Source organism: Rhinoderma darwinii, chromosome 8 (genome assembly GCF_050947455.1).
Source record: "Rhinoderma darwinii isolate aRhiDar2 chromosome 8, aRhiDar2.hap1, whole genome shotgun sequence".
Classification (NCBI taxonomy): Eukaryota; Metazoa; Chordata; class Amphibia; order Anura; family Rhinodermatidae; genus Rhinoderma; species Rhinoderma darwinii.
Genome location: NC_134694.1, coordinates 8264345 through 8291331, shown reverse-complemented (window position 1 = coordinate 8291331; position 26987 = coordinate 8264345). Strand labels below are relative to the sequence as shown.

The 26987-nt window shown below is 47.5% G+C and overlaps 1 protein-coding gene across 1 annotated transcript in view; it reads right to left on the bottom strand.

The window, feature by feature from the left end:
• Positions 1–26475, bottom strand: part of LOC142659107 (uncharacterized) — a 50248-nt gene extending 23773 nt beyond the window's left edge. Inside the window, exons 1-18 of the mRNA XM_075834870.1 lie at positions 26399–26475; positions 20658–20725; positions 18565–18735; positions 13856–13960; positions 13579–13725; positions 11990–12394; positions 10647–10872; positions 9334–9551; positions 8839–9039; positions 8252–8436; positions 7782–7971; positions 5599–5753; positions 4967–5079; positions 4255–4385; positions 2881–3102; positions 905–1033; positions 674–828; positions 210–297 (exon numbers count right to left, since the gene is read on the bottom strand). Coding sequence (XP_075690985.1) covers positions 210–297; positions 674–828; positions 905–1033; positions 2881–3102; positions 4255–4385; positions 4967–5079; positions 5599–5753; positions 7782–7971; positions 8252–8436; positions 8839–9039; positions 9334–9551; positions 10647–10872; positions 11990–12394; positions 13579–13725; positions 13856–13960; positions 18565–18735; positions 20658–20724 — 2908 coding nt within the window. The 5' untranslated portion in view covers position 20725; positions 26399–26475. The remainder of the gene's footprint in view (positions 1–209; positions 298–673; positions 829–904; positions 1034–2880; positions 3103–4254; positions 4386–4966; positions 5080–5598; positions 5754–7781; positions 7972–8251; positions 8437–8838; positions 9040–9333; positions 9552–10646; positions 10873–11989; positions 12395–13578; positions 13726–13855; positions 13961–18564; positions 18736–20657; positions 20726–26398) is intronic.
• Positions 26476–26987: the final 512 nt, after the last annotated feature.

Genomic DNA, 26987 nt, shown 5'->3' with positions numbered 1-26987 from the left:
GACACAGCAGAGCATATGTACATGTGCCTGGCACTGCAGCGGAGACACTGATTGATGGGAGCCCCTGGGTTTGGACCCCCAGCAGTCACTCACTGATGGAATAATCTAAGTATAGGCTTTAAATATAAAATCCTGGAAAACCCCTTCAAATCGCACCTCAATATAAAAGCATCCTTAGTTACTGTATGGGCTAATAAAATAGGACGTACCCATCGGCCTCTCACAGTTCCACCTGGGCACCGTAGGACATTCCTTTCCAGAGTCACCTCCTCTTTTAGTGACATCTGTAATACAAGACTGCACAGCACTGAGATTTAGAATTAATGGAGTGTTCTTCTCAAAACAGATACAGTAGTCAACGTTGCCCTAATCATTGCTGGGTTATGGGGTAAAAACATTCCAAACATTATTTTGCTTATTACCCTCTGATTTATCCCATTCGGAATGTCCCTAAAAATCATGCAGCGCTTATTTCATATTCTTTTTACCCTAGGAGGCGCTCTCTACTGTGCTCGTTGTCCACCCCTGCTGAGCATTTTGTATGAACTACCAGGAGGAGTGGGGGGGAGAAGTGACAACTGTCGTCTGCTAAGGTGGTTGTCACTTTTTAAAGCCCATTGAGCTCTTACATTCCGAAGAAAAACCAAACAGATCTTTGTGAATTGACTCTCACCGCGTCCTGTGTCCATCTCTCTTTTGCCTCTGCAAATAGGAATCTCTTACAGAGCTCATCAGCTTCTTGTCTGGAGGTTTTGGACTCTATTTGGACACAGGTGTTGGATAAAAAGCTCCAACCATGAAATGGAGGACACTGGATGTGATAGAACACTGCAGAGAAACAAGAGCATTCAGTTATAAAATGCTACAAGAAGAGGTCGGGATATTTAGTAATCGTGACACTCACCCCCATCAGGATCCTTCCGATAAAATATTTTCCCATCACAAAGATTGGTGGTTGGATTACACTCCAGCCCATACTCACACACGGGGCACAATGACTGGCAGGCTGACCCCGAGTATCCTGGATGACAACCTGGGCAGGATTATGCATATAAAAGTACCAGTTACTGCCAATTTACTGACTGTCTGCATTCTGTCTACCTCATCATCAATTCAAAACAGTATCTCCTCCCTAATGTCCGATACTACCACCCGCCTAATGTCCGATACTACCACCCGCCTAATGTCCGACACTACCACCCGCCTAATGTCTGATACTACCACCCGCCTAATGTCTGATACTACCACCCGCCTAATGTCTGATACTACCACCCGCCTAATGTCTGATACTACCACCCGCCTAATGTCTGATACTACCACCCGCCTAATGTCTGATACTACCACCCGCCTAATGTCTGATACTACCACCCGCCTAATGTCTGACACTACCACCCGCCTAATGTCTGATACTACCACCCGCCTAATGTCTGATACTACCACCCGCCTAATGTCTGATACTACCACCCGCCTAATGTCTGATACTACCACCCGCCTAATGTCTGACACTACCACCCGCCTAATGTCTGATACTACCACCCGCCTAATGTCTGATACTACCACCCGCCTAATGTCTGACACTACCACCCGCCTTATGTCTGATACTACCACCCGCCTAATGTCTGATACTACCACCCAACCAACGTCTAATACTAGCTCCTCACCAATGTCCGATACTAGCTCCTCACCAATGTCGGATACTAGCTCTTCACCAATATCTGATACTAGCTCCTCACCAATGTCTGATACCATCATCCAACTAATGTCTGATTCTATCTCCTCACCAATGTTTGATACTAGATCCTCACCAATGTCTGATACTAGCTCCTCACCAATATCTGATACTAGCTCCTCACCAATATCTGATACTAGATCCTCACCAATATCTGATACTAGATCCTCACCAATGTCTGATACTAGCTCCTCACCAATATCTGATACTAGCTCCTCACCAATATCTGATACTAGATCCTCACCAATGTCTGATACCATCATCCAACTAATGTCTGATTCTATCTCCTCACCAATGTTTGATACTAGATCCTCACCAATGTCTGATACTAGCTCCTCACCAATATCTGATACTAGATCCTCACCAATGTCTGATACTAGATCCTCACCAATGTCTGATACTAGCTCCTCACCAATATCTGATACTAGCTCCTCACCAATATCTGATACTAGATCCTCACCAATGTCTGATACCATCATCCAACTAATGTCTGATTCTATCTCCTCACCAATGTTTGATACTAGATCCTCACCAATGTCTGATACCAGCTCCTCACCAATGTCTGATGCTAGCTCCTCACCAATGTCTGATACCATCATCCAACTAATGTCTGATTCTATCTCCTCACCAATGTCTGATACTAGCTCCTCACCAATGTCTGATACCAGCTCCTCACCAATGTCTGATGCCAGCTCCTCACCAATGTCTGATACCAGCTCCTCACCAATGTCTGATACCAGCTCCTCACCAATGTCTGATACCAGCTCCTCACCAATGTCTGATGCTAGCTCCTCACCAATGTCTGATACTAGCTCCTCACCAATATCTGATAGTAGCTCCTCACCAATGTCTGATACTAGCTCCTCACCAATGTCTGATACCATCTCTTCACCAATGTCTGATGCTAGCTCCTCCCCAATTTCTGATAATAGCTCCTCACCAATGTCTGATACCAGCTCCTCACCAACGTCTGATACCAGCTCCTCACCAATGTCTGATACCAGCTCCTCACCAATGTCTGATACCAGCTCCTCACCAGTATCTGATACTACCACCCAACCAACGTCTGATACTGGCACCGTACCAATGTTTACACAGTATAATGCTATCCTATTGATTCTTTTATTGAGCTTCCTTAACTAAATACTTACGTGATTTTACATATGTTACTGCACTGATATCTATGGCAGGGTCTTCCAGATTTGCAAAATGGTATCCAAAATACAAATAATGGACATCATGCATTGTTACCACAGCGAAACACCCCATGCCAAGTGCCGCACAGTACTGCTGAGCAATTTTAAGATCGGAATAAGTGTCTTCAGTCGTCAAAGTCCCATAAAAGTACTTGCCCTTCATGATGATAAACGCCTCTGTTAATATAAGGTAAAGATACGGCTATCACTTTTTGTTTATCTACAAAAACTAACCAAGATCAAGACGTTAAAGGGATTGTCCAGGATTAGGAAAAAAAGCATATTCTTTTACTTTCAGAAACAGCGCCACTCTTCTCTATGGGTTGTATCTGGTATTGCAGCATTAAAGAGGCTCTGTCACCAGATTTTGCAACCCCTATCTGCTATTGCAGCAGATCGGCGCTGCAATGTAGATTACAGTAACGTTTTTATTTTTAAAAAACGAGCATTTTTGGCCAAGTTATGACCATTTTCGTATTTATGCAAATGAGGCTTGCAAAAGTACAACTGGGCGTGTTGAAAAGTAAAAGTACAACTGGGCGTGTATTATGTGCGTACATCGGGGCGTGTTTACTACTTTTACTAGCTGGGCGTTCTGATGAGAAGTATCATCCACTTCTCTTCAGAACGCCCAGCTTCTGGCAGTGCAGATCTGTGACGTCACTCACAAGTCCTGCATCGTGTCAGACACATCGGCACCAGAGGCTTCAGTTGATTCTGCAGCAGCATCAGCGTTTGCAGGTAAGTAGCTACATCGACTTACCTACAAACGCCGATGCTGCTGCAGAATCATCTGTAGCCTCTGGTGCCGATGTGTCCTCGCTCGTCTGACACGATGCAGGACCTGGGGCAGGAAGTGAGTGACGTCACAGCGTGATCTCTCGAGAACACGCTGTGTCTGCACTGCCAGAAGCTGGGCGTTGTGAAGAGAAGTGGATGACACTTCTATACACAACGCCCAGCTAGTAAAAGTAGTAAACACGCCCCGATGTACGCACATAATACACGCCCAGTTGTACTTTTACTTTTCAACACGCCCAGTTGTACTTTTGCAAGCCTCATTTGCATAAATATGAAAATGGTCATAACTTGGCCAAAAATGCTCGTTTTTTTAAAAATAAAAACGTTACTGTAATCTACATTGCAGCGCCGATCTGCTGCAATAGCAGATAGGGGTTGCAAAATCTGGTGACAGAGCCTCTTTAACTTGAATAGGGCTGAGCTGCAATACCAAACACAGCCCATAGACAATAGTGGTGCTGTTTCTGGAAAATAGCTGATCCTCTATTGTAATCCTGGATAACCCCTTTAATTTGGGATTAAACGTACCATTCATTGCAGGTGATTCACACACCAATCCCATCTGTTGGTTGCAGTCGGCATCTGCCCAGAAACCACCAGGCTGCATTGATACACAATCAAAGCGGCTTCTGTCTCCACTCGAGCCAAACACCATCAATCTAGAATAATATTGAGAAGCAGTTTATCAATCAGACCACGACTTAACATGAAATGTTTGTTTCCATTTTCAACCATTATCTTTTATCTGGTTCTGGGAAAGCTGGGTGGAAACCAATAAGGCCTCAATTACAGCCACATGGGATGTCACCCAGCTTTCCAATTGTATGTGAAATATTCCTAGTTGGCATTATCAATACTGGAGTAAGGGAATTATTTTTGCATAAATGGGCAGATTTGCCATTCAGGATTGTGGGAGAGCTATGTCACAAGTCCTGTCGGAGCTGTAAAGGCAGCCATATTGGCTGTCACTTATCTTTCCTGTAAACAGATATAAATAATACACAACTAAGGCGTTGTATGACATTAGGAAAAAAGTGTTTTTTACCCAGAAACAGTGCCACTCTTGTCCATAGGCGGTGTTTGGTATTGCTGCTCACTTGAGTGAGGCAGAGCTGCAATACCACACATTGCCCATGAACTGCAGTGGCGCTGTTGCTGATAAAAAACCCAAATTAAACCTTATCCAAAATACTTAATATCAACACTTATTTTTTCTGGCGAGGTCTTCATACAGTCTCACCGATGTAGAGTGGGGAATAAAGGGGCACCATTCGTCCAGACTCTATTGCCTTCACTTTCAATATCATTTAAACCAATCCAGCTGTTTCTCTTGATATAGCTTTTTATCCAGTTCTGTAAAAAAGAAAGAAACTTTCGTTTCATACATTTTACCTGCATAGTTATATTCAGGTGCTGTGTTGTGATGGAAACCTTGTAAGGGCTCAAATCACTATACACATCAATGTTCACACATACACGCTCATATTTGTCACTATTCAAGTCACATCGGATGTACGTGATGATTTGGACTTACACAAGGTCTCTATGACAACACTGCACATGACAGATTCATTGTCATCAGATTCTCTCAGTAGTGCAGCCTAAGGCTTTGGGCCTGTAATATCATGATTTCATATCCCAGCATAGAAACAAGACATGGTTTCACAAATTTTCATGTAAAGGACCTTTAATAAATGTCTTCTGGTAGGTCTCCTTTAACCACATTGTAGTTGTAGATGAATTATAATTGTGATACATAGTTGCACATATGCGATTCTATACTGCTATATAACTACTCATTTATAGAACCATATACAATGCTACTGGTAATGAAGTCAGCACCGGCCACAGTCAAGTCCTGTATTTACGTACCACTTTGTCCATGTCGTTCAATGTAATGAGATCAGAACTTCCAAAATTTTGACAAAATTTTCGTGCATCCTTCCAATTCAGAGATCTCTGAGGATCAATATACACACATTTATTCTTCCACTGTCTCCATCCATCTGCCTTGGGACAATAAATATCTATGTGGAAAAACAGACAAGATGAATGTTTACATTAAGAAATCAACGTCCCTGAGAAGTAGTCAAAGCCGTAGCTAGGTTTTCCGTCACCCGGGGGAAATAGTTTGCTGTATCAGCCCTATATCTAATTACACTGGTCAAGGCAAAATGGCATGTTGGTGCTCCCCCTGGCACCCACAATCCAGGGCATATATCACATCTGTGTAACCTCCCCCCATCCTATGTTTCTGGGTGTAATATCCGGATCCAGAGCAGCCGTTAGAGCTATACAGCTTGTAATGTTGTATATTGCCAAAGAAAAATGTTGAAGATTATCTGTCACCTGACAGAGCTCTTTATTTCGGGGCATCTATAAGACGGAAATAATAAATTTTGAAAACTATTGAAATTATGAAAAACTGCCCCATGCCTGGACATCCCCTTTAAGCGGTTTCTTAAGGCCCTTTTACACCGGCCAATTATTGTGCAAACGATCGATACAGAGCGCTTGTTCCCGATAATCACCAACATGATAATAATGTATGGGGACGAGCGATCGGAGTAACGAGCGCGCGTCCCCATACATAGCTCCTTGTGAAAGGAGCAAACGAGCGCCGATCAACGATCTGTCTCGTTGATCGGCGCTCGTTTAGACAGCCCAGGTTGGGCCGTGTGAGAGTACCTTTAATTATGCTTGTTTCTTAGAAAACGGGAGGTGACAACTAATATGGCCGCCATTACAGCTCCAACAAGGGATGTCCCTCGCTTTTCCTAAATGGCAAACTATTTGTTTATGCAGCAGTACAGGGAAAGTCAGGGGGATGTATCACTTCATAACTAAGATTTGCCATTCAGGAGTCAGGTTTATATAGGATTTTAGCTGGAATAGCTCTCTAACTACAGTAGGTATTAGGGGGGATTCACACGAGCGTGTATTCGGTCCGTGCGGGCCGCGTGGTTTTCACGCGGCACGCATGGACCAATACAAGTCTATGGGGCAGTACAGACAGTCCGTGCTTTTTGCGCAGCGTTTGTCTGCTGCGCAAAAAGCGCGACAGGTTCAATAACTCTGCGTATTTCGCGCATCACGCACCCATTGAAGTCAATGGGTGCGTGAAAATCACGCGCACCACACGGAAGCACTTCCGTGGGACGAGCGTGATTCGCGCAACAGCAGTGAAAAGGATGAATGAAAACCGAAAAGCACCACGTGCTTTTCTGTTTCCGAACATCCAAACGGAGTGTCTTTGCGATGAGCGAAGCCGGACAAGCGTACCGAACTTCACCGGGTTCGGCCAAACTCGTTTTGGCCGATCCTGGCAAAAAAATTATCGGTACGCGACGTCAGGAGATAGTCACTGTCCATGGTGCTGAAAGAGTTAAACTGTTTCAGCACCATGGACAGTGACTTGCGATCCCAAAATACATTAACCTGTAAAAAAAAAACGAAGTTCTAACTTACCGATTACTCCTGTCTCCTTCCTGCAGTCCGACCTCCCGGGATGACACTTCAGTTCAAGTGACAGCTCCAGCCAATCACAGGCCAAGCACAGGCTGCAGCCAATCACAGGCTGCAGCGGTCACTTGGACTGCTGCGTCATCCAGGGAGGTGGGGCCCGATGTCAAGAGAGGCGCGTCACCAAGGACGCGTCACCAAGGACGCGTCACCAAGGCAACGGCCGGGAAGTTCTCGGTAAGTAGGAACTTTATCTTTTTTTTTTACAGGTTTTTCGCTGTTGTGTTCGGCATTCACTGTCGAGGGTGCTGAAAGATTTAGCTCTTTCAGCACCTTGGACAGTGACGGGCGTTGACAAGCCTCATCTCTATGATGCCGGCTGCGCGAAAATCACGCAGCCGCGCATCAGACACGCATGACACACGCAGCTGTCAAATGGTTTTTGCGCTCGCAAAACGCTGCGTTGTTTGCGCGCGCAAAAACGCAACGTTCGTGTGAATCTCCCCTTACTTCAATTCTAGGCTTCAAACGTGATCTCTCAAAACACAAAAGTACTGATGAAGTAAATAGTAGATATATATCAAAGTAAGTACTTTCTATGAGGGTCATATAGAGAGAGGATGAAGAACATTTCTGGAGCTCAGCACTCATGAAGTATCTCGAGTAAATCAAACATGACCCAGAGTTCACGTTCTGTAGACGACCATCTCGGAGCAGTCGAAACGAGCTTGATAGATCGTCAGTACAATCCGTCGTCACCTGTAATGTGTTTGAAGCCTCAACCTGGTGCGAAAAAAATAAAGAGAGATAATAATAAAGTGGGGTGACAACCGACGTGGCCGCCATTACACCTGCCACCTGACTGGTTACCCAGCTTTCTCAGTCTCGCTGCCTAGAAGAGTGGTTACTGCATAATTGGGCAGATTTGCTGGTCTGGATTCTAATAAAGCTCGGTGACTACCAATTTTGGAGCTGACAACTCAAGGACTTCTATTTACTGGTTGACAACCAGCGTGTCCTCCGTTATACCTGCCACAGTTGTCACTTACCTATAGCAATTTACCTTGATGCAAGAAGCAGGGATCATGATGTTGCGGAGTCTCCCGTTCTGCTGAAGGGCCCAGAAAGAGTTATTGATGCATTTCTCCAGCGCGGACTCCATGTAGAGCTTCTGAGTGGAGCCGTTTATACAGAGATAAGTAGAGGAGCCAATGGAGTATAATAGGCCGAACCACATGAAGGGTGCATCTGAGGGAGGAAAGGGATATACAATTTAAGAAATGCTCCTTAGGAATAATAACAAAAGAAAGGGACTAATACAGCACTGGAAAAATATGCTTAGTAAGCACCGGATGAGGGCACACAGCATGTAACCAAGGGCCACTCAATTGAGGTCATGGGCCATTGAGACTAATAGCCTTACAACCCCAGGACCTTCTTTCTGGAGAACCATTTAGTCCAGAGTCCTTGGACTCAAAGTATTGGTCTCGGACCCTTTGCTGGGGGTCTCCAATGTTGGACACATGGCGGTCAGTGGATTCTGCTGCGGCTCTCATAGTAATGTGATAATCTGTGTTGAGACAACCCCTTTAAGAATAAAGTGGCCTAGTTTTTATCCATTAAATCCTGTACCCACTTCTATTTGCTCACCACTCTTTGCTCCAGGAGAAAACATCTGGACAGCTCGGCTCTTTCCGTCTCTTAAAGACATCCAGCTCACAACATTTCCGGGATATTTCGGCTGCACCTTTGTAGAAGCCACTAGCTTAATATCAATGGGTGACAGGATGTGATCCCAGATATTAAGTTCACTAATGTCGCCAGTGAAGGAAGCGTTTGCTTGAAAGCCCCCTGTAAATTACGCAGGAAGAAGGAGACACCAATAGATGAAGCAAACTAAAGTAATAGTTCCCTGTAATACCAAGAAATCATCTGTAGTCTCTTTATATATTTCTGTTCTGTGTCTGGGTGACAAACAATATGGCGGCCATCATAGCTGCCGCATTGGTTCTCAGCGTCTTGCGTTCTCAGATTGTCCCCCTAGCTAAATATACCTTAAAAAAAAGGCTATTGTAAAGCAGTTGTAAAAATATTCAACCCCCTAGGTTAACAAATGGTAAAGTCCATAGTAGAAATTGAACTTACCTCCCTCTGTTAATTCCAGTTGTCCCACAACCAGCGACCCTCCGATAGAGATCCCTACCTTCTCGAATTGAGCAATGTTTACATAATCTGGGCTCCATGGCAAGCCATCGAGGAACACTGAATATTGGGATCCAGAAGGATTATTGGTCACTGACAGAGCTATGTGATGCCATTTATTATCCAGGAGCACCCCGGTCGTGCCATTCAGTATGACTGTTCTGTAAAACATGGAAAGCAATGATCACATACCTTATATAGGGCCCTTTATTATCCGGATGTGACACATCTATCCCTATACCCACTATAATCAGCCCCTCCAATAGTGCCAACAGTGCCCATGGCTAGAGTTCTGAAATGACCGTGCACAGATTCTGAGATGTTAAACTTGACCAGTCCTGTAGGGGGCGATACCAGACATGGGAGGTGGTTATACATATTAGATTAAAAGGGGTAGTCCAGGTACGGACAGCTGTTGACCTATCCACAAGATAGGTCATCAGTATATGATCGATGGAGGTCCGACGCCCGGACCCCGCACCGATGAGCTGCTCCGGCTGCTTCCGAGGGCGCCAAATGTTATCCAGGGTATTCAGTATTTGGCACCAGAAGCAGATGTCTCTGTACTCTGCATAGCGGCCGTGCTGCAGAACAGTAACTCAGCTCCTATTCACTTGAATACTGCAACTCGGCTCTGGTCACCGAATAGCGGCCATCTGCTTCCGACATGAACATCCTGTGTATAGGTCATCAATTGTTCGTGCGTGGACAACCCCTTTAATATCGGCCGTACTTGCCGAGCATCTAATTTGTATGGTGGACTCCCGACTCTCCCCCGACAGCAGATGTCGGTGAAGAGAAGGATCGGGCAGTTGGATAGAAACATGCCCGATCCTTCTTCTTTTTTTTTTATTGCTTTTGTGGTGTCTGGCGGTGGCTTATTCCCCTTTCCTTATTCAGAATACATGCATGTGGATCTGTGACCGTATACTTCTATATGGTCACAGAATTCCAACATGACTTTTAATAATCACCTGTAGAGGGTACATTATACCTCATATCAATAGTTCCCAACCCATGACTCTCCAGCCTTGGCAAAACTACAACTCCTAGCAACCTCTGACAACCAGCTGTCCGGACATTCTGGGAGTTGTAGTTTCTCAACAGCTTTAAAGTCCCAGGTTGGAAACCCTGCCATTTATTATGGGATATTGGTGTCAGCTTTAATGTACAGTCAAGGATAGATATACCTTTAAAAACAACATGAGTACAATGAGCCAAGGAGGGGAAAAAAAATGTAACGTCCTCTTGCTCACCCTTTTAGCTGTACGGAAAGCCCAGTGGGAGACAACGTGAAAAGTGCAAGCTCTGCTGGCCGGGATTTCAGCGAGTAGCTACAGACGCACATCATGCTGTTAGGATTAGTGCTTTTAATCCACACCGCTATGGTGAAGCTGGTCAGGTAGGTATGGATGGCTCTTTCCAGTCGCAGATAATTATCAGGTCCAATAGGAAAGTGCATATCAAAAGAGCCAAGATATCCTGCAAGGAAACACAACAAAGGGTTTTAAGACGTTCTCTGTCAAGTCTTTTAATATTTTATTAAGTTACTGTATATCTTCTTATGGGACAGATGGATGACAACCAATATGGCCGCCGTTACGGCTCCATAATGGGTCGTTCACTAGTTTACCCCGACTCCGGAACAGCAAACCTGGCTAGTCATGCTGCCATACAGGAGTAAGGGAACAGATCGCTGTCTAACTAGCCACAATTGCCATTCACCACAGTAGTAAAGCTGGGTGACAACAACCCAGCTTTCCTAGAAACAGATCTAACTAAGCACGAATACAACATGCAAAGACTAAATTTACACTTTAGGAGAAGACCCAACCCAAACCTACGGAACAGGTTAAAAACATTTCTGGATTATTTACAGGTGTGTCTAAAAAAAATGTCAATGCCACACTCAAAAGCAGGAATATAAAAAAAGAACAAAAATAAAAGAGCAACATGGCCCCAAGGTTCAAACTAGATTTACATACTCACATACTATATAAAGTTTCCATCATCACCTGGACCCCTCCACCTGCCCTACGGCAGCAGTGGTATAGTAATAGAGTTAGTGGAGGTTGGTCATATATGTATGGGACTTGCAGACCATCTTGTAATAAGTGGCATAAGTGGGCACTATAGATTTGGATGACATATTCCATAAACATGGCATGTGGCAGTTCCGTCTGGGCCCAGTTATAACTTTTTCTCCGTGGACCAGGAGTTCAAGCTACACCTTTGCCCTTGTGTTTTAGCCAGGTGCAGTAGCCCTTGGCTGTCAGGGATGATGGGAGTTATAGTCCTGTAATAGCTGGAGAGCTATAGGTTTGAGAACAGATAGGAATCAAGCACTACATCCCCCAGCACTGCACCCCCCCAGCACTGCATCCCCCAGCACTACATCCCCCAGCACTGCATCCTCCATCACTGCATCCTCCAGCACTACATCCCCCAGCACTGCATCCCCCAGCGCCGCATCCCCCAGCGCCGCATCCCCCCAGCACCGCATCCCCCAGCACTGCATCCCCCAGCGCCGCATCCCCCAGCACTGCACCCCCCCACCCCCAAATACTGAATACTGATAGGAATCAATGAATCTCCTGACCTAGAGAGGCTCCAGTAACTTTTCCCCCGCTGATTTCAAGGAAATTTACAGACTTGAAGTAAGACTCTTGGTTCCCGGGGATTGTCAGATGTTCTTGGTAGTTAATATAACTGGTCACCCCTGATGGGAATATTATAATTCCCCATACAAATTCTGTGTAATAGTTCTGGACGGTGACCAGATTGTCTTCCTGGAGACCCCCAAACCAGGACGAGGCGTTGCCTGTGATCTGCATGGCGGTACTGATCAAATTCAGCAGGAGGATTGGAGGAGAATGTTTTGCTTCTTTAAGGACAATCTTACAGGTTGAATTCTCTGGAACAGACAGGACTATGTCAATGGTGGAGTAGACGCCAAGTCCGCCGGTCATCTGGTAAGAGGTTGTGGCATCCAGGTTGCAAAATTCTAGAAGAGAAAAAGGAAATCACAACGTGAGATCATTCCCATATATGTGAAATTGTTACCGTCATGTGGCCAATATTTAAAGGGAACCTGCCACTAAAAAAACACATGGTCATCGCTGTTCAACAGCCCCAATAAACAGCCAATAATCCATCCACTTGTTTTTTTGGCGTTCCTTGTCCACCAAATTGTCAGCTATTAGAATATAATGGATAAATCGAATCACTATGAGAAGCTCAAACTTGCTATATTTATCCTAATGCCAGGCGAGTCTCAGGTCGATTTAAAAAATGGCTCAAATCATGTGAATGATTGGATCATCTCTACCAATGGGTATATGTGGGAGTTCCTATCTTTCGTTCCTGGTGGGTACATCTGTCTATCCTACCCACCCCATGACTACCGTGAAATAGGATTATGGTTGGCAGGGAGCCAATGTGCATGACCCCTTTTAACCTGAGAACTCTGTACAATGCTCTAAGCTAATTGGACCTGCCATTTTTTTTATTTATTTTTTCTAAGGCCCCATGTACATGGCCATATTTCAAACCCATATACAGCTCCCATACAACAGGCCCGAATATAGCTCCCATAGAATTCTGTGGCACATTCTGTACTACTGCAGGCCTCCAATTTTACACTTGGAGCATGCCACAATTTTTTTCCACATGGATGGATCACATACTGAACCAGAGGTCTCTATGGTGGACCCAGAGTGCAGGCTGGGTACTGCTGTACGTGTCCTTACACACAAAATAACTGTGTGCATGAAACCCAAGGATAAGCAACTAAGCTAAGGAATTGCTATAATTGTATCCAGTTAAGACAATTCTTTGTCAGCTAAATAGTTAGGACACCAGGCTGATACAATATATCAGTGCATGTAAAATGTATGTGTAAGATTGTACTGTTGCTGTATTCAGCTCACAAAGACTGATTGGGTACAATTGTAGCAAACCATCAGCTGTGAGAAGTATTCTGGATATAAACCAGAATGTTCCCATTCAATGACAGCAAGCACAGAAATCTTGAAAATGGTGAGGCACTGATACAAAGGATATTGTATGTGTTGATTTTGCTTATATGGTAAATGCTGCCCATTTAAAACAATAGGATGCTGCTCTGCAATATCATCATCTACCTCACACCAATACCCAGTCACTGACTAATAAATATTGGACGCCTACTTATATCAGACTTGCAGATGAATCCAGTGGGATCGGTCTGTGACAACGTAGAGCAAGACTGACTGGCCCAATAGCTATGACGAGAGGGAACACGAGGCATCAAATACATCATCGCGCAATATCCATTTTCATTTGACACAGCGCCCCCTAGAAAAGAAAAACCACAAAGTAAGATATTATACTGAGCAGCGCCACCTATCCACTACACCTTCAGTCACGTACTGAGATGAGAAGACTATTATACATATAAAATGAAGGAATTAGACATATAACATACTGTTTTGCCATGCAAAGAAATTAGAAGTTGACCCATCATCCCATTTCCAGCTTGTATCGTACTTAAGACCGAGCCACATATTCCAGTTGTCTTCAGGATAGGCATCTGAAGGAGAAAGAAATCAGTAATATATACCAATCAGCAGCCATGAGCTATGATCTACCATCAGCTATGATAGGAAGGTCTCAAAACACGCAGAGCATCGCAGCTTGCTGTATAAGGGGTTGTGTAGCCGTCGACTGGTCAGAGCGCCCATGGTGCAATGTGTACACCACCGATAGCGCCTACAATGGGCACACGAGCATCATGGAGTAATGGAAGAAGGTGCCTGGTCTGATGAATCACGTTTTACATCATGTGGACGGCCGTGTGAGTCGTCCACCTGGGGAAGAGATGGCACCAGGATGCATTATGGGAAGAAGACAAGCCGGCGGGGGCAGAGTGATGATCTGGGCAATGTTCTGCTGGGAAACCTTGTGTTCTGACACTCATGTGGGATGTGCTCGAAAAATAAATCCAACAATAGTCGAGTGCATGAGCCCTAAGTTGTTAAAAATGACATTCAGCTGTTTCTAATTTATATCTGTTTCTGGAAAAGTTGAGTGACAGCTTATATGGCCGCCATTACAGATCCCACGGGTTGTTACCCAGCTTTCCCTAGAACTCTGAATGATGAATCTGCCTAGTTATACAGCGATACAATCCTGCTGTTTTAGACTCTGGGAAAGCTGGGTGACAGCACCAAAGGGGACTGCACTGGCGGCCATAGTAGCTGCCACCCAGCTTCTAGGAAACATGAAATATTAATGAATGGCTGCATAGGACTTTTAGCATCTTGGCAGAGGATGAATCATGGATTTACTGGGGATTTCTACATAATATAAAGCTCGTTACGTGTATGTTACATATTCAATTATTATTTGTTTCTCTGTTAGAAGATGAATATATAATTAGTTCTATGGAAAAGATAAATCTATTTTTGGCTCCAGAACATCAACAACTAAAAATAAACTGCAGTCAGAATATTGTCAGGCCGGCGATACAAAGATTCAAGTCGTAAAGTCGGAGTTCTACGGAAATTATCAAGTACAGATGTACAGAACACTCACTATGCTGGGGGATGCGGTGCTGGGGGATGCGGCGCTGGGGGATGCGGTGCTGGGGGATGCAGTGCTGGGGGATGCAGTGCTGGGGGATGTAGTGCTGGGGGATGCAGTGATGGAGGATGCAGTGCTGGGGGATGCAGTGCTGGGGGATGCAGTGCTGGGGGATGCAGTGATGGAGGATGCAGTGATGGAGGATGCAGTGCTGGGGGATGCAGTGATGGAGGATGCAGTGATGGAGGATGCAGTGCTGGGGGATGTAGTGCTGGGGGATGTAGTGCTGGAGAAAGTAGTGCTGGGGGATGCGGTGCTGGGGGATGCAGTGCTGGAGAAAGTAGTGCTGGGGGATGCTGTGCTGGGGGATGCGGTGCTGGGGGCTGCGGTGCTGGGGGCTGCGGTACTGGAGGATGCAGTCCTGGAGAAAGTAGTGCTGGGGGATGCAGTGCTGGGGGATGCAGTGCTGGAGGATGCAGTGCTGGAGAAAGTAGTGCTGGGGGATGTAGTGCTGGGGGATGTAGCGCTGGAGGATGTATTGCTGGGGAATGCGGTGCTGGAGAAAGTAGTGCTGGGGGGGTGCAGTGCTGGGGGGGTGCAGTGCTGGGGGGTGCAGTGCTGGGGGATGCAGTGCTGGAGGATGCAGTGCTGAGGGATATAGTGCTGCGGGATGTAGTGCTGAGGGATGCAGTGCTGGGGGATGCAGTGATGGAGGATGCAGTGATGGAGGATGTAGTGCTGGAGAAAGTAGTGCTGGGGGATGCAATGCTGAGGGATGTAGTGCTGGGGGATGCAGTGCTGAGGGATGCAGTGCTGAGGGATGCAGTGCTGAGGGATGCAGTGCTGGGGGATGTAGTGCTGAGGGATGCAGTGCTGGGGGATGCAGTACTGGGGGATGTAGTGCTGGGGGATGTGGTGCTGGGGGATGCGGTGCTGGGGGATGTAGTGCTGGGGAATGCGGTGCTGGGGATGCAGTGCTGGAGAAAGTAGTGCTGGGGGATGCGGTGCTGAGGGATGTAGTGCTGGGGGATGCAGTGCTGGGGGATGCAGTGCTGGAGAAAGTAGTGCTGGGGGATGCAGTGCTGGGGGATGCAGTGCTGGGGGATGCAGTGCTGGGGGATGCAGTGCTGGGGATGGGTGCAGTGCTGGGGGGTGCGGTGCTGGGGGATGCGGTGTTGGGGATGCGGTGCTGGGGGGGTGCAGTGCTGGGGGATGCGGTGCTGGGGGGGTGTAGTGCATGGGGATGCGGTGCTGGGGGATGCAGTGCTGGGGGATGCAGTGCTGGGGGATGCCGTGCTGGAGGATGCCGTGCTGGGGGGGTGCAGTGCTGGGGGGGTGCAGTGCTGGGGGATGCAGTGCTGGGGGATGCAGTGCTGGGGGATGCAGTGCTGGGGGATGCGGTGCTGGGGGATGCAGTGCTGGGGGATGCAGTGCTGGGGGATGCAGTGCTGGGGGATGCAGTGCTGGAGGATATAGTGCTGGGGGATGCAGTGCTGGGGGATGCAGTGCTGGAGAAAGTAGTGCTGGGGGATGTAGTGCTGCGGGATGTAGTGCTGGAGAAAGTAGTGCTGGGGGATGCAGTGCTGGGGGATGTAGTGCTGGGGTATGCAGTGCTGGGGAATGCGGTACTGGGGAATGCGGTGCTGGGGAATGCGGTGCTGGGGGATGCGGTGCTGGGGGATGCGGTGCTGGAGAACGTAGTGCTGGGGGATGAAGTGCTGTGGGATGCAGTGCTGGGGGATGCAGTGATGGAGGATGCAGTGATGGAGGATGTAGTGCTGGAGAAAGTAGTGCTGGGGGATGCAATGCTGAGGGATGTAGTGCTGCGGGATGTAGTGCTGGGGGATGCAGTGCTGAGGGATGCAGTGCTGAGGGATGCAGTGCTGGATGATGTAGTGCTGGGGGATGCAGTGCTGGGGGATGTAGTGCTGGGGGATGTAGTGCTGGGGGATGTAGTGCTGAGGGATGCAGTGCTGGGGGATGCAGTGCTGGGGGATGTAGTGCTGGGGGATGCAGTGCTGGGGGATGCAGTGCTGGGGGATGCAGTGCTGGATGATGTAGTGCTGGGGGATGCAGTGCTGGGGGATGTAGTGCTGGGGGATGTAGTGCTGGGGGATGTAGTGCTGAGGGATGCAGTGCTGGGGGATGCAGTGCTGGGGGATGTAGTGCTGAGGGATGCAGTGCTGGGGGATGCAGTACTGGGGGATGTAGTGCTGGGGATGCGGTGCTGGGGGATGCGGTGCTGAGGGATGCAGTGCTGGGGGATGCAGTGCTGGAGAAAGTAGTGCTGGGGGATGCAGTGTTGGGGGATGCAGTGTTGGGGGATGCAGTGCTGGGGGATGCAGTGCTGGGGGATGCAGTGCTGGGGATGGGTGCAGTGCTGGGGGATGCAGTGCTGGGGGGTGCGGTGCTGGGGGATGCAGTGTTGGGGGATGCGGTGCTGGGGGGATGCAGTGCTGGGGGATGCAGTGCTGGGGGATGCGGTGCTGGGGCGGTGTAGTGCATGGGGATGCAGTGCTGGGGGATGCAGTGCTGTGGGATGCAGTGCTGGGGGATGTGGTGCTGGGGGATGCCGTGCTGGGGGGTGCAGTGCTGGGGGATGCAGTGCTGGGGGGTGCGGTGCTGGGGGATGCAGTGTTGGGGGATGCGGTGCTGGGGGGGTGCAGTGCTGGGGGATGCAGTGCTGGGGGATGCGGTGCTGGGGCGGTGTAGTGCATGGGGATGCAGTGCTGGGGGATGCAGTGCTGTGGGATGCAGTGCTGGGGGATGTGGTGCTGGGGGATGCCGTGCTGGGGGGTGCAGTGCTGGGGGATGCAGTGCTGGGGGGTGCAGTGCTGGGGGATGTCGTGCTGGAGGATGTGGTGCTGGGGGTGATCTCTGAGACAGTATCACACATAATAGGATTAGATACACAGCTCAGCACACAGTATCCCACATGATAGGATTAGATACAGTGACTCAGGATACAATATCACACATGATAGGATTAGATCCACCAGCTCAGCAGTCAGTATCATACATAATAGGCTTAGATACATGGCTTTGCAGACTGTATCTCATAATTGGCTTAGATCCCCCGGATCAGCCGACAGGATCACACACAATAGCCTCAGATACACCAACTCATCAGACATTATAAGGGTATGTTCAAACATTACTAAACGTCTGAAAATACGGAACTGTTTTCAAGGGAACGTTTTTTTTTAGCATCTCGCGTTTTCCGTGGCGTTTTTTACGGCCATTTTTGGAGCTGTTTTTCTATAGGGTCGATGAAAAACAGCTCCAAAAACGTCTCAAGAAGTGACATGCAGCTCTTTTTCGCGGCCGTTTTTTTACGCAGCCATTTTTCAAAACCGCTGCGTAAAAAAAAAGCCCAGTCGGAAACAGAGCGCCATTTTTCCCATTGAAATCAATGGGCAGATGTTTGGAAACGCTCCGCTACCGATTTTTCGGCCATTTACGGCCCGAAAAACGGCTGAAAATAAGCCGTGTGAACATACCCTAACACATCATAGGCTTAGATGCAGCGGTTCAGCAGACAGTATCACACACGATAGGATTAGATACACCTGCTCAGGATGATAGGGAAACAGACCAATACTTAATAACCACCTGCAAGAAATGTGTTCTCCTCACTGTCTGCAACACTAGCCAGAGCGCCCCCAGAGCTGTAGCACACGGCTGATGCCTGCGGCCATGTTTTCGCATCGGCTACGGAGTGGAAGTGAAAGATGTAACAGCTGGAACGGAAGATGGTCTGGTTGGTGACGGCAATGGTGGAAACTGTAAGCACAAATGAAGAACTGACAGATCAGATACAATGTAAATGAAGAACTGACAGATCAGATACTATGTAAATGAAGAACTGACAGATCAGATACAATGTAAATGAAGAACTGACAGATCAGATACAATGTAAATGAAGAACTGACAGATCAGATACAATGTAAATGAAGAACTGACAGATCAGATACAATGTAAATGAAGAACTGACAGATCAGATACAATGTAAATGAAGAACTGACAGATCAGATACAATGTAAATGAAGAACTGACAGATCAGATACAATGTAAATGAAGAACTGACAGATCAGATACAATGTAAATGAAGAACTGACAGATCAGATACAATGTAAATGAAGAACTGACAGATCAGATACAATGTAAATGAAGAACTGACAGATCAGATACAATGTAAATGAAGAACTGACAGATCAGATACAATGTAAATGAAGAACTGACAGATCAGATACAATGTAAATGAAGAACTGACAGATCAGACACAATGTAAATGAAGAACTGACAGATCAGATACAATGTAAATGAAGAACTGACAGATCAGATACAATGTAAATGAAGAACTGACAGATCAGATACTATGTAAATGAAGAACTGACAGATCAGATACAATGTAAATGAAGAACTGACAGATCAGATACTATGTAAATGAAGAACTGACAGATCAGATACAATGTAAATGAAGAACTGACAGATCAGATACAATGTAAATGAAGAACTGACAGATCAGACACAATGTAAATGAAGAACTGACAGATCAGATACAATGTAAATGAAGAACTGACAGATCAGATACTATGTAAATGAAGAACTGACAGATCAGATACTATGTAAATGAAGAACTGACAGATCAGATACAATGTAAATGAAGAACTGACAGATCAGATACAATGTAAATGAAGAACTGACAGATCAGATACAATGTAAATGAAGAACTGACAGATCAGATACAATGTAAATGAAGAACTGACAGATCAGATACAATGTAAATGAAGAACTGACAGATCAGATACAATGTAAATGAAGAACTGACAGATCAGATACAATGTAAATGAAGAACTGACAGATCAGATACAATGTAAATGAAGAACTGACAGATCAGATACAATGTAAATGAAGAACTGACAGATCAGACACAATGTAAATGAAGAACTGACAGATCAGATACAATGTAAATGAAGAACTGACAGATCAGATACAATGTAAATGAAGAACTGACAGATCAGATACTATGTAAATGAAGAACTGACAGATCAGATACAATGTAAATGAAGAACTGACAGATCAGATACTATGTAAATGAAGAACTGACAGATCAGATACAATGTAAATGAAGAACTGACAGATCAGATACAATGTAAATGAAGAACTGACAGATCAGACACAATGTAAATGAAGAACTGACAGATCAGATACAATGTAAATGAAGAACTGACAGATCAGATACTATGTAAATGAAGAACTGACAGATCAGATACAATGTAAATGATTACCGTTACATGGGGTGCTGTTATGGAGACCTTGTGTGGATCCAAATCACCATCTACATCAATATCCATTTCTATACATCCACTATTCAAGTCAGGATGGATGTAGATATTGATGTAGATGGTGATTTGAGTCTTTACATGCATATCTCCCAACCGTCCCATTTTTTGCTGGATTGTTCCTTGAAACGGACCTCAAAAGGGGATAGGGCTTATGTAAAGATGCCCCGACAGTGGGCGTTTCTGGGCGGTTTTGTGGGCGTTTCTGTGTCTAGCGGGGCAAGGAGTTAATAATCTCCCGCGAATGAGGATTCTTACGTCGGGAGGTATGATACATGGTCTCTATTCTTTTAATTATATGCAGGATCAGAAGCAGAAAAAAAAATGCAACTGGGCCCAAAGCTTTTCCGATTTCATTACCAAAGTTGATGGAGCAGATGAGGTGGAGCGCAGTCCTCAGCAGTCCCAGGCAGAATTGTGTCTTCATCCTGAGAAATATAAGTTATTATCAAGTAATGACCTCGTATATTGACCAGGCTGGGATGCAAATGTTTACACATCGGGACAGAAGAGTAGCTATAGGGGGTGTAGGAGTAGTAGATGCACTCGGGCCCTGGTGCCTAAGGGGTCCCTCTGCAATACAAGACACTAATATTACTATGACAAATTGTAGGTGGGGCCCAGATTTAGCTTCGGCGCCCGGTGAATGTACAACACAATTGTCGCACTACCGACGAGACAATTGTGTTGTACATTTCAATTTCGGCACAGGCAGGGGTCTGGAGGGGTCACTACGGAGGCTCTCGTGCTGCAGTCCCTTTAATTTGAGGACCAGAAAAACAGATACAGCGCCTGTATGGACAACACGTCCTGATTGGCTGCACTATACATTCAGCTAATCAGCACCTGTATATCATATAGTTGCCACCCAGCAGTGCGTAGCTTGAAAGGAGATAAGCATGTGTCCCGGGTGCCAGGAGGGCACCAGCGAGCCACTCTGCCAAGCTATTTAGATACAGGGCCAGGGCATGAATAATTGCCATAGACGAGGGAAAACGCAGCTAAACCTCTGCCAATAAGTACGTTAAAGGTCCCGACATGTGACCTCAATATCCAGGGTGCAGCTACGAGGGGGCTGGCGCGGCATGTAGTCCGGGGAAGGGGCACCAACAAGTCACTATGAATTGACTAGGACATTAAAGGATTTGTCCAGGATTAGAAAAACACGTCTGACGTCGTCAAGAAACTGCGCCACACCTGTCATGGGTTGTGTATTGCAGGTTGGTTCCATACAGGGCTGAACTGCAATACCAGACACAACCTGCAGACAGGTGTGGCGCTGTTTTAGAAAGAACGCAGCCATGTTTTTCCAACCCTGGGACAACTCCTTTAAGACAAGAGGGCTATTGTGGCAAACTGAACCTTTGCCCCGGGTGAAGAAAGGCTAATGCTCTGTCCACAACCATTATGGAGTTTATCACTACGTCATCTCCTGCTCAGTACCTGCTAGATCTGCCGCTGCCACGTTAGTGCTGTATCCAGGGCCGGCCTTAGGGTAGATGGCGCCCCGTGCGAAATTATCTTTCGGCGCCCCACGCCATTATAAAAAATGCCCCATAAAAAAGCATAATTCTTCCCCACAGTATAATACCCTATATAGTGCCCCCACACAGTGTAATGCCCCTTTAGTGCCCCACACACAGTATAATAATAATATTTAATAATGTAATATATTCTAACGCCTTCAAGGACACAGTATTTTGTCCTCTAATTGTGCCTACACAGTGTTATGCCCCCTAAGTGCCACGCACATTATATTGCCCCCTGTAGTGAACCTACACAGTATGATGTCCTCCACAGAGTATAATGCCCCCACAGCCCCCTAGTAGAAAGTGCCCCCTGTAGATTGTGCCGTACAGCTTCCCTGTAGACAGTCCCATAATCCCCCACCTCCTCCTTGTAGACAGTGCCATACAGCCCCCATCTGCCCCTTGTAGTGTCATACAGCCCCCATTTGCCCCTTGTAGTGTCATACAGCCCCCATCTGCCCCTTGTAGTGTCATACAGCCCCCATCTGCCTCTTGTAGTGCCATACAGTCCCCATCTGCCCCTTGTAGTGCCATACAGCCCCCATCTGCCCCTTGTAGTGCCATACAGCCCCCCATCTGCCCCTTGTAGTGCCATACAGCCCCCCATCTGCCCCTTGCAGTGTTATACAGCCCCACCTCCCTCTTGTACACAGTGCCCCCCACCTCCCCATTGTAGACAGTGCCATACTGCCCCCCACCTCCACCTGACAGGATCCTTGCGTAGGCCGGCTTGATCCAGAGATGTTATCACGCCGACTGCGCAGGGATCCTGTCTATGCGCCTCATAGGCTGCAGGTGCCGCTGTAGCCTGTTACAGAGTTTCCCAACCTTTTCGGACTTGAGCCACCCCTGGACAAAAAAAAATTCCTAAGCCCCCCCCCCACCAAAAATAGTTTGGAGAAAGACAGAAAATAGCTAAAAATAAGCACTACATTCTTAGGGTATGTTCACACAGCGTTTTTTGTAAGGCAGAAAAAATCTGCTTTTGAATTGACAGCGTTATTTGATGGGGTTTTTTTAGCGGTTTTTTTTAAGCCGTTGAAGCGAATGCAAAAGACGCAGCAAAAAAAGCTCAAAGAGCGCCAAAGCTATTTTCTTCCTACTGTTAATTTCAATTGGAGGTCAGAGGTGGAAACCACTTGAAGACCATCAGCCCCCCCCCACTCACAGTAAAATGACCATCAGCCCCTCCACTCACAGTAAAATGACCATCAGCCCCCCCCCCACTCACAGTAAAATGACCATCAGCCCCCCCCCCACTCACAGTAAAATGACCATCAGCCCCCCACTCACAGTAAAATGACCATCAGCCCCCCACTCACAGTAAGGCTGGGTTCACACACACTATTTACGGACGTAATTCGGGCATTTTAGCCCCGAATTACGTCCGAAAATGCGGCTCAAAAGCGTCGGCAAACATCTGCCCATTCATTTGAATGGGTCTTACGATGTTCTGTGCCGACGGTCATTTTTTTTACGCGCTGCTGTCAAAAGACGGCGCGTAAAAGAGACGCCCGCGTCAAAGAAAAGCCTGTCACTTCTTGAGACGTAATTGGAGCCGTTTTCCCTTGACAATAGAAAAACAGCTCCAATTACGTCCGTAATGGACGCAGCGAATAGCGCTTGCACATGCCATTACGGCTGAAATTACGGTGAACATACCCTAAAATGACCATCAGCCCGTCCACTCACAGTAAAACTACCATCAGCCCGTCCACTCACAGTAAGGGTATGTGCACACACACTAATTACGTCCGTAATTGACGGACGTATTTCGGCCGCAAGTACCGGACCGAACACAGTGCAAGGAGCCGGGCTCCTAGCATCATAGTTATGTACGATGCTAGGAGTCCCTGCCTCGCTGCAGGACAACTGTCCCGTACTGTAATCATGTTTTCAGTACGGGACAGTACATAACTATGATGCTAGGAGCCCGGCTCCCTGCACTGTGTTCGGTCCGGGACTTGCGGCCGAAATACATCCGTCAATTACGGACGTAATTAGTGTGTGTGCACATTCCCTAAAACTACCATCAGCCCCCCACTCACAGTAAAACTACCATCAGCCTCAGCCCCCACTCACAGTAAAACTACCATCAGCCCGTCCACTCACAGTAAAACTACCATCAGCCAGCCACTCACAGATGCCCCTTGTAGTTCGTGCCACACAGCCCCCTTGTAGGTCATGCCACACAGCCCCTTTGTAGGTAGTAGGGATGTCACGACACCTGAATTTGGACTTCGATACCGATACTTCGTGTAGTATTGCAATTTCGATACCAAAACGATACTTTGCCAACAGTAATAAAAAAAAGTTCTTCCATTTTCTGATGAGGCGCGAGGTGTGATGATGAATTTAACCTCCATGTGCCTCACATTAATAGTAATTAACCCCATCATGTTTCTCAGTCATAATGGGTTAATGTGTGAGGTACATGATGGGGTTAATTACTATTAATGTGAGGCACATGGAGGTTAAATTCAGCATCACACCTCGCGCCTCACATTAATTATCTTTTTTTACAGCGTACACATCATAAATGACGCAAAAAAAAGGGAGTTAATACACCCTTTATGGACACACGATTTTGCAAATTACAACAACTTACCTCCTATTCATTCTCTATGGGAGCGCCGGAAAAAGCAGAACATTGCACTCGGCTATGTCCGGCGCTCCCGTAGAGAATGAATGGAGCGGCAGTGCGCGTGTGAATGTAACCGGAATACCCCTTAACGAGGTATTTGACAGCCGCTCCTACATAGTGCCAGCGCGGTTGTTGGCCACGTTGCGACAGTGTGAGGGCCGCTCCGTGTGGCCGTTCCCTAAAGAATCCTTTCTCCCCATACAGAACGCTAAGTTCCCCTCCCCCATGATTCATAATAAGCTCCTACACCACTAAATAAACTATACAGAAGTCCCCCCTCCTCACAAAATACATTTATAAAGAATCCCCCCACTCCTATAGGATTTAGGGCAATGTCCCCTCCCCCACAAAATCGATCTGTAAAAAATACACACTCAAAGTACCTCTAACCTAGTCTCCCCTCCCCCACAAAATCGATCTTTTAAAAAAAACAAAAAAACATCCTGTTACACATCACATAAAGCCCCCTCTCTCCCCCTCACACATCACATAAAGCCCCCTCTCTCCCCCTCACACAGCACATAAAGCCCCCTCTCTCCCCCTCCCTCACACAGCACATAAAGCCCCCCCTCTCCCCCTCCCTCACACAGCACATAAAGCCCCCTCTCTCCCCCTCCCTCACACAGCACATAAAGCCCCCTCTCTCCCCCTCACACATCACATAAAGCCCCCTCTCTCCCCCTCACACAGCACATAAAGCCCCCTCTCTCCCCCTCACACATCACATAAAGCCCCCTCTCTCCCCCTCACACATCACATAAAGCCCCCTCTCTCCCCCTCACACATCACATAAAGCCCCCTCTCTCCCCCTCACACAGCACATAAAGCCCCCTCTCTCCCCCTCACACATCACATAAAGCCCCCTCTCTCCCCCTCACACAGCACATAAAGCCCCCTCTCTCCCCCTCACACATCACATAAAGCCCCCTCTCTCCCCCTCACACATCACATAAAGCCCCCTCTCTCCCCCTCACACATCACATAAAGCCCCCTCTCTCCCCCTCACACATCACATAAAGCCCCCTCTCTCCCCCTCACACATCACATAAAGCCCCCTCTCTCCCCCTCCCTCACACAGCACATAAAGCCCCCTCTCTCCCCCTCCCTCACACAGCACATAAAGCCCCCTCTCTCCCCCTCACACATCACATAAAGCCCCCTCTCTCCCCCTCCCTCACACAGCACATAAAGCCCCCTCTCTCCCCCTCACACAGCACATAAAGCCCCCTCTCTCCCCCTCACACATCACATAAAGCCCCCTCTCTCCCCCTCACACAGCACATAAAGCCCCCTCTCTCCCCCTCACACATCACATAAAGCCCCCTCTCTCCCCCTCACACATCACATAAAGCCCCCTCTCTCCCCCTCACACATCACATAAAGCCCCCTCTCTCCCCCTCACACATCACATAAAGCCCCCTCTCTCCCCCTCACACATCACATAAAGCCCCCTCTCTCCCCCTCCCTCACACAGCACATAAAGCCCCCTCTCTCCCCCTCCCTCACACAGCACATAAAGCCCCCTCTCTCCCCCTCACACATCACATAAAGCCCCCTCTCTCCCCCTCCCTCACACAGCACATAAAGCCCCCTCTCTCCCCCTCACACAGCACATAAAGCCCCCTCTCTCCCCCTCCCTCACACAGCACATAAAGCCCCCCCTCTCCCCCTCCCTCACACAGCACATAAAGCCCCCCCTCTCCCCCTCCCTCACACAGCACATAAAGCCCCCTCTCTCCCCCTCACACATCACATAAAGCCCCCTCTCTCCCCCTCCCTCACACAGCACATAAAGCCCCCTCTCTCCCCCTCACACAGCACATAAAGCCCCCTCTCTCCCCCTCACACAGCACATAAAGCCCCCTCTCTCCCCCTCCCTCACACAGCACATAAATAAACATAGATTAAGCTAAAGCTGCTGCTCTTACCTGACTCTGGAGCTCCGTGGAGGAGTCTTCACTGGGGCAGCAGCAGAGGAGGAAGGAGCTGCGTGAGGTGCTGAGTGTGTGTGACACTGCAGTACAGGCTGTGCCGATTGGTGGAGCAGACAGAAGCCCCTGCTGCTCCTCCAATCAGCGCTCACTTCACGCAGCAGTGCAGAGGGAGGAACATTTCTCCTCTCTTCTGCTCGTACCCACTGGCGCCCCCCTTGCAGCATGGCGGCCGGCGCCCTGTGCGACCGCACGTGTCCCACATAGCTAAGGCCGGCCATGGCTGTATCTATCCCCTCCCTTCCTCAGCGACATGTCTAGGGCCTTCCCTCACCTCAACTGCTTCTACTAACCTCCCTAAACCTGATGTCTCCATCTCTGTGTGTGGCACTACCATCACTCCTGGGCAGCACGCCCGCTGTCTCGGGGTTATTTTTGACTCAGATCTTTCCTTTACTCCTCACATACAATCACTTTCACGCTCCTGTCATTTTCACCTCAAAAACATCTCCAGAATCCGCTCTTTTCTTACGGAGGAAACTGCCAAAACTCTCATTGTTACTCTGATTCACTCTCGTCTGGACTA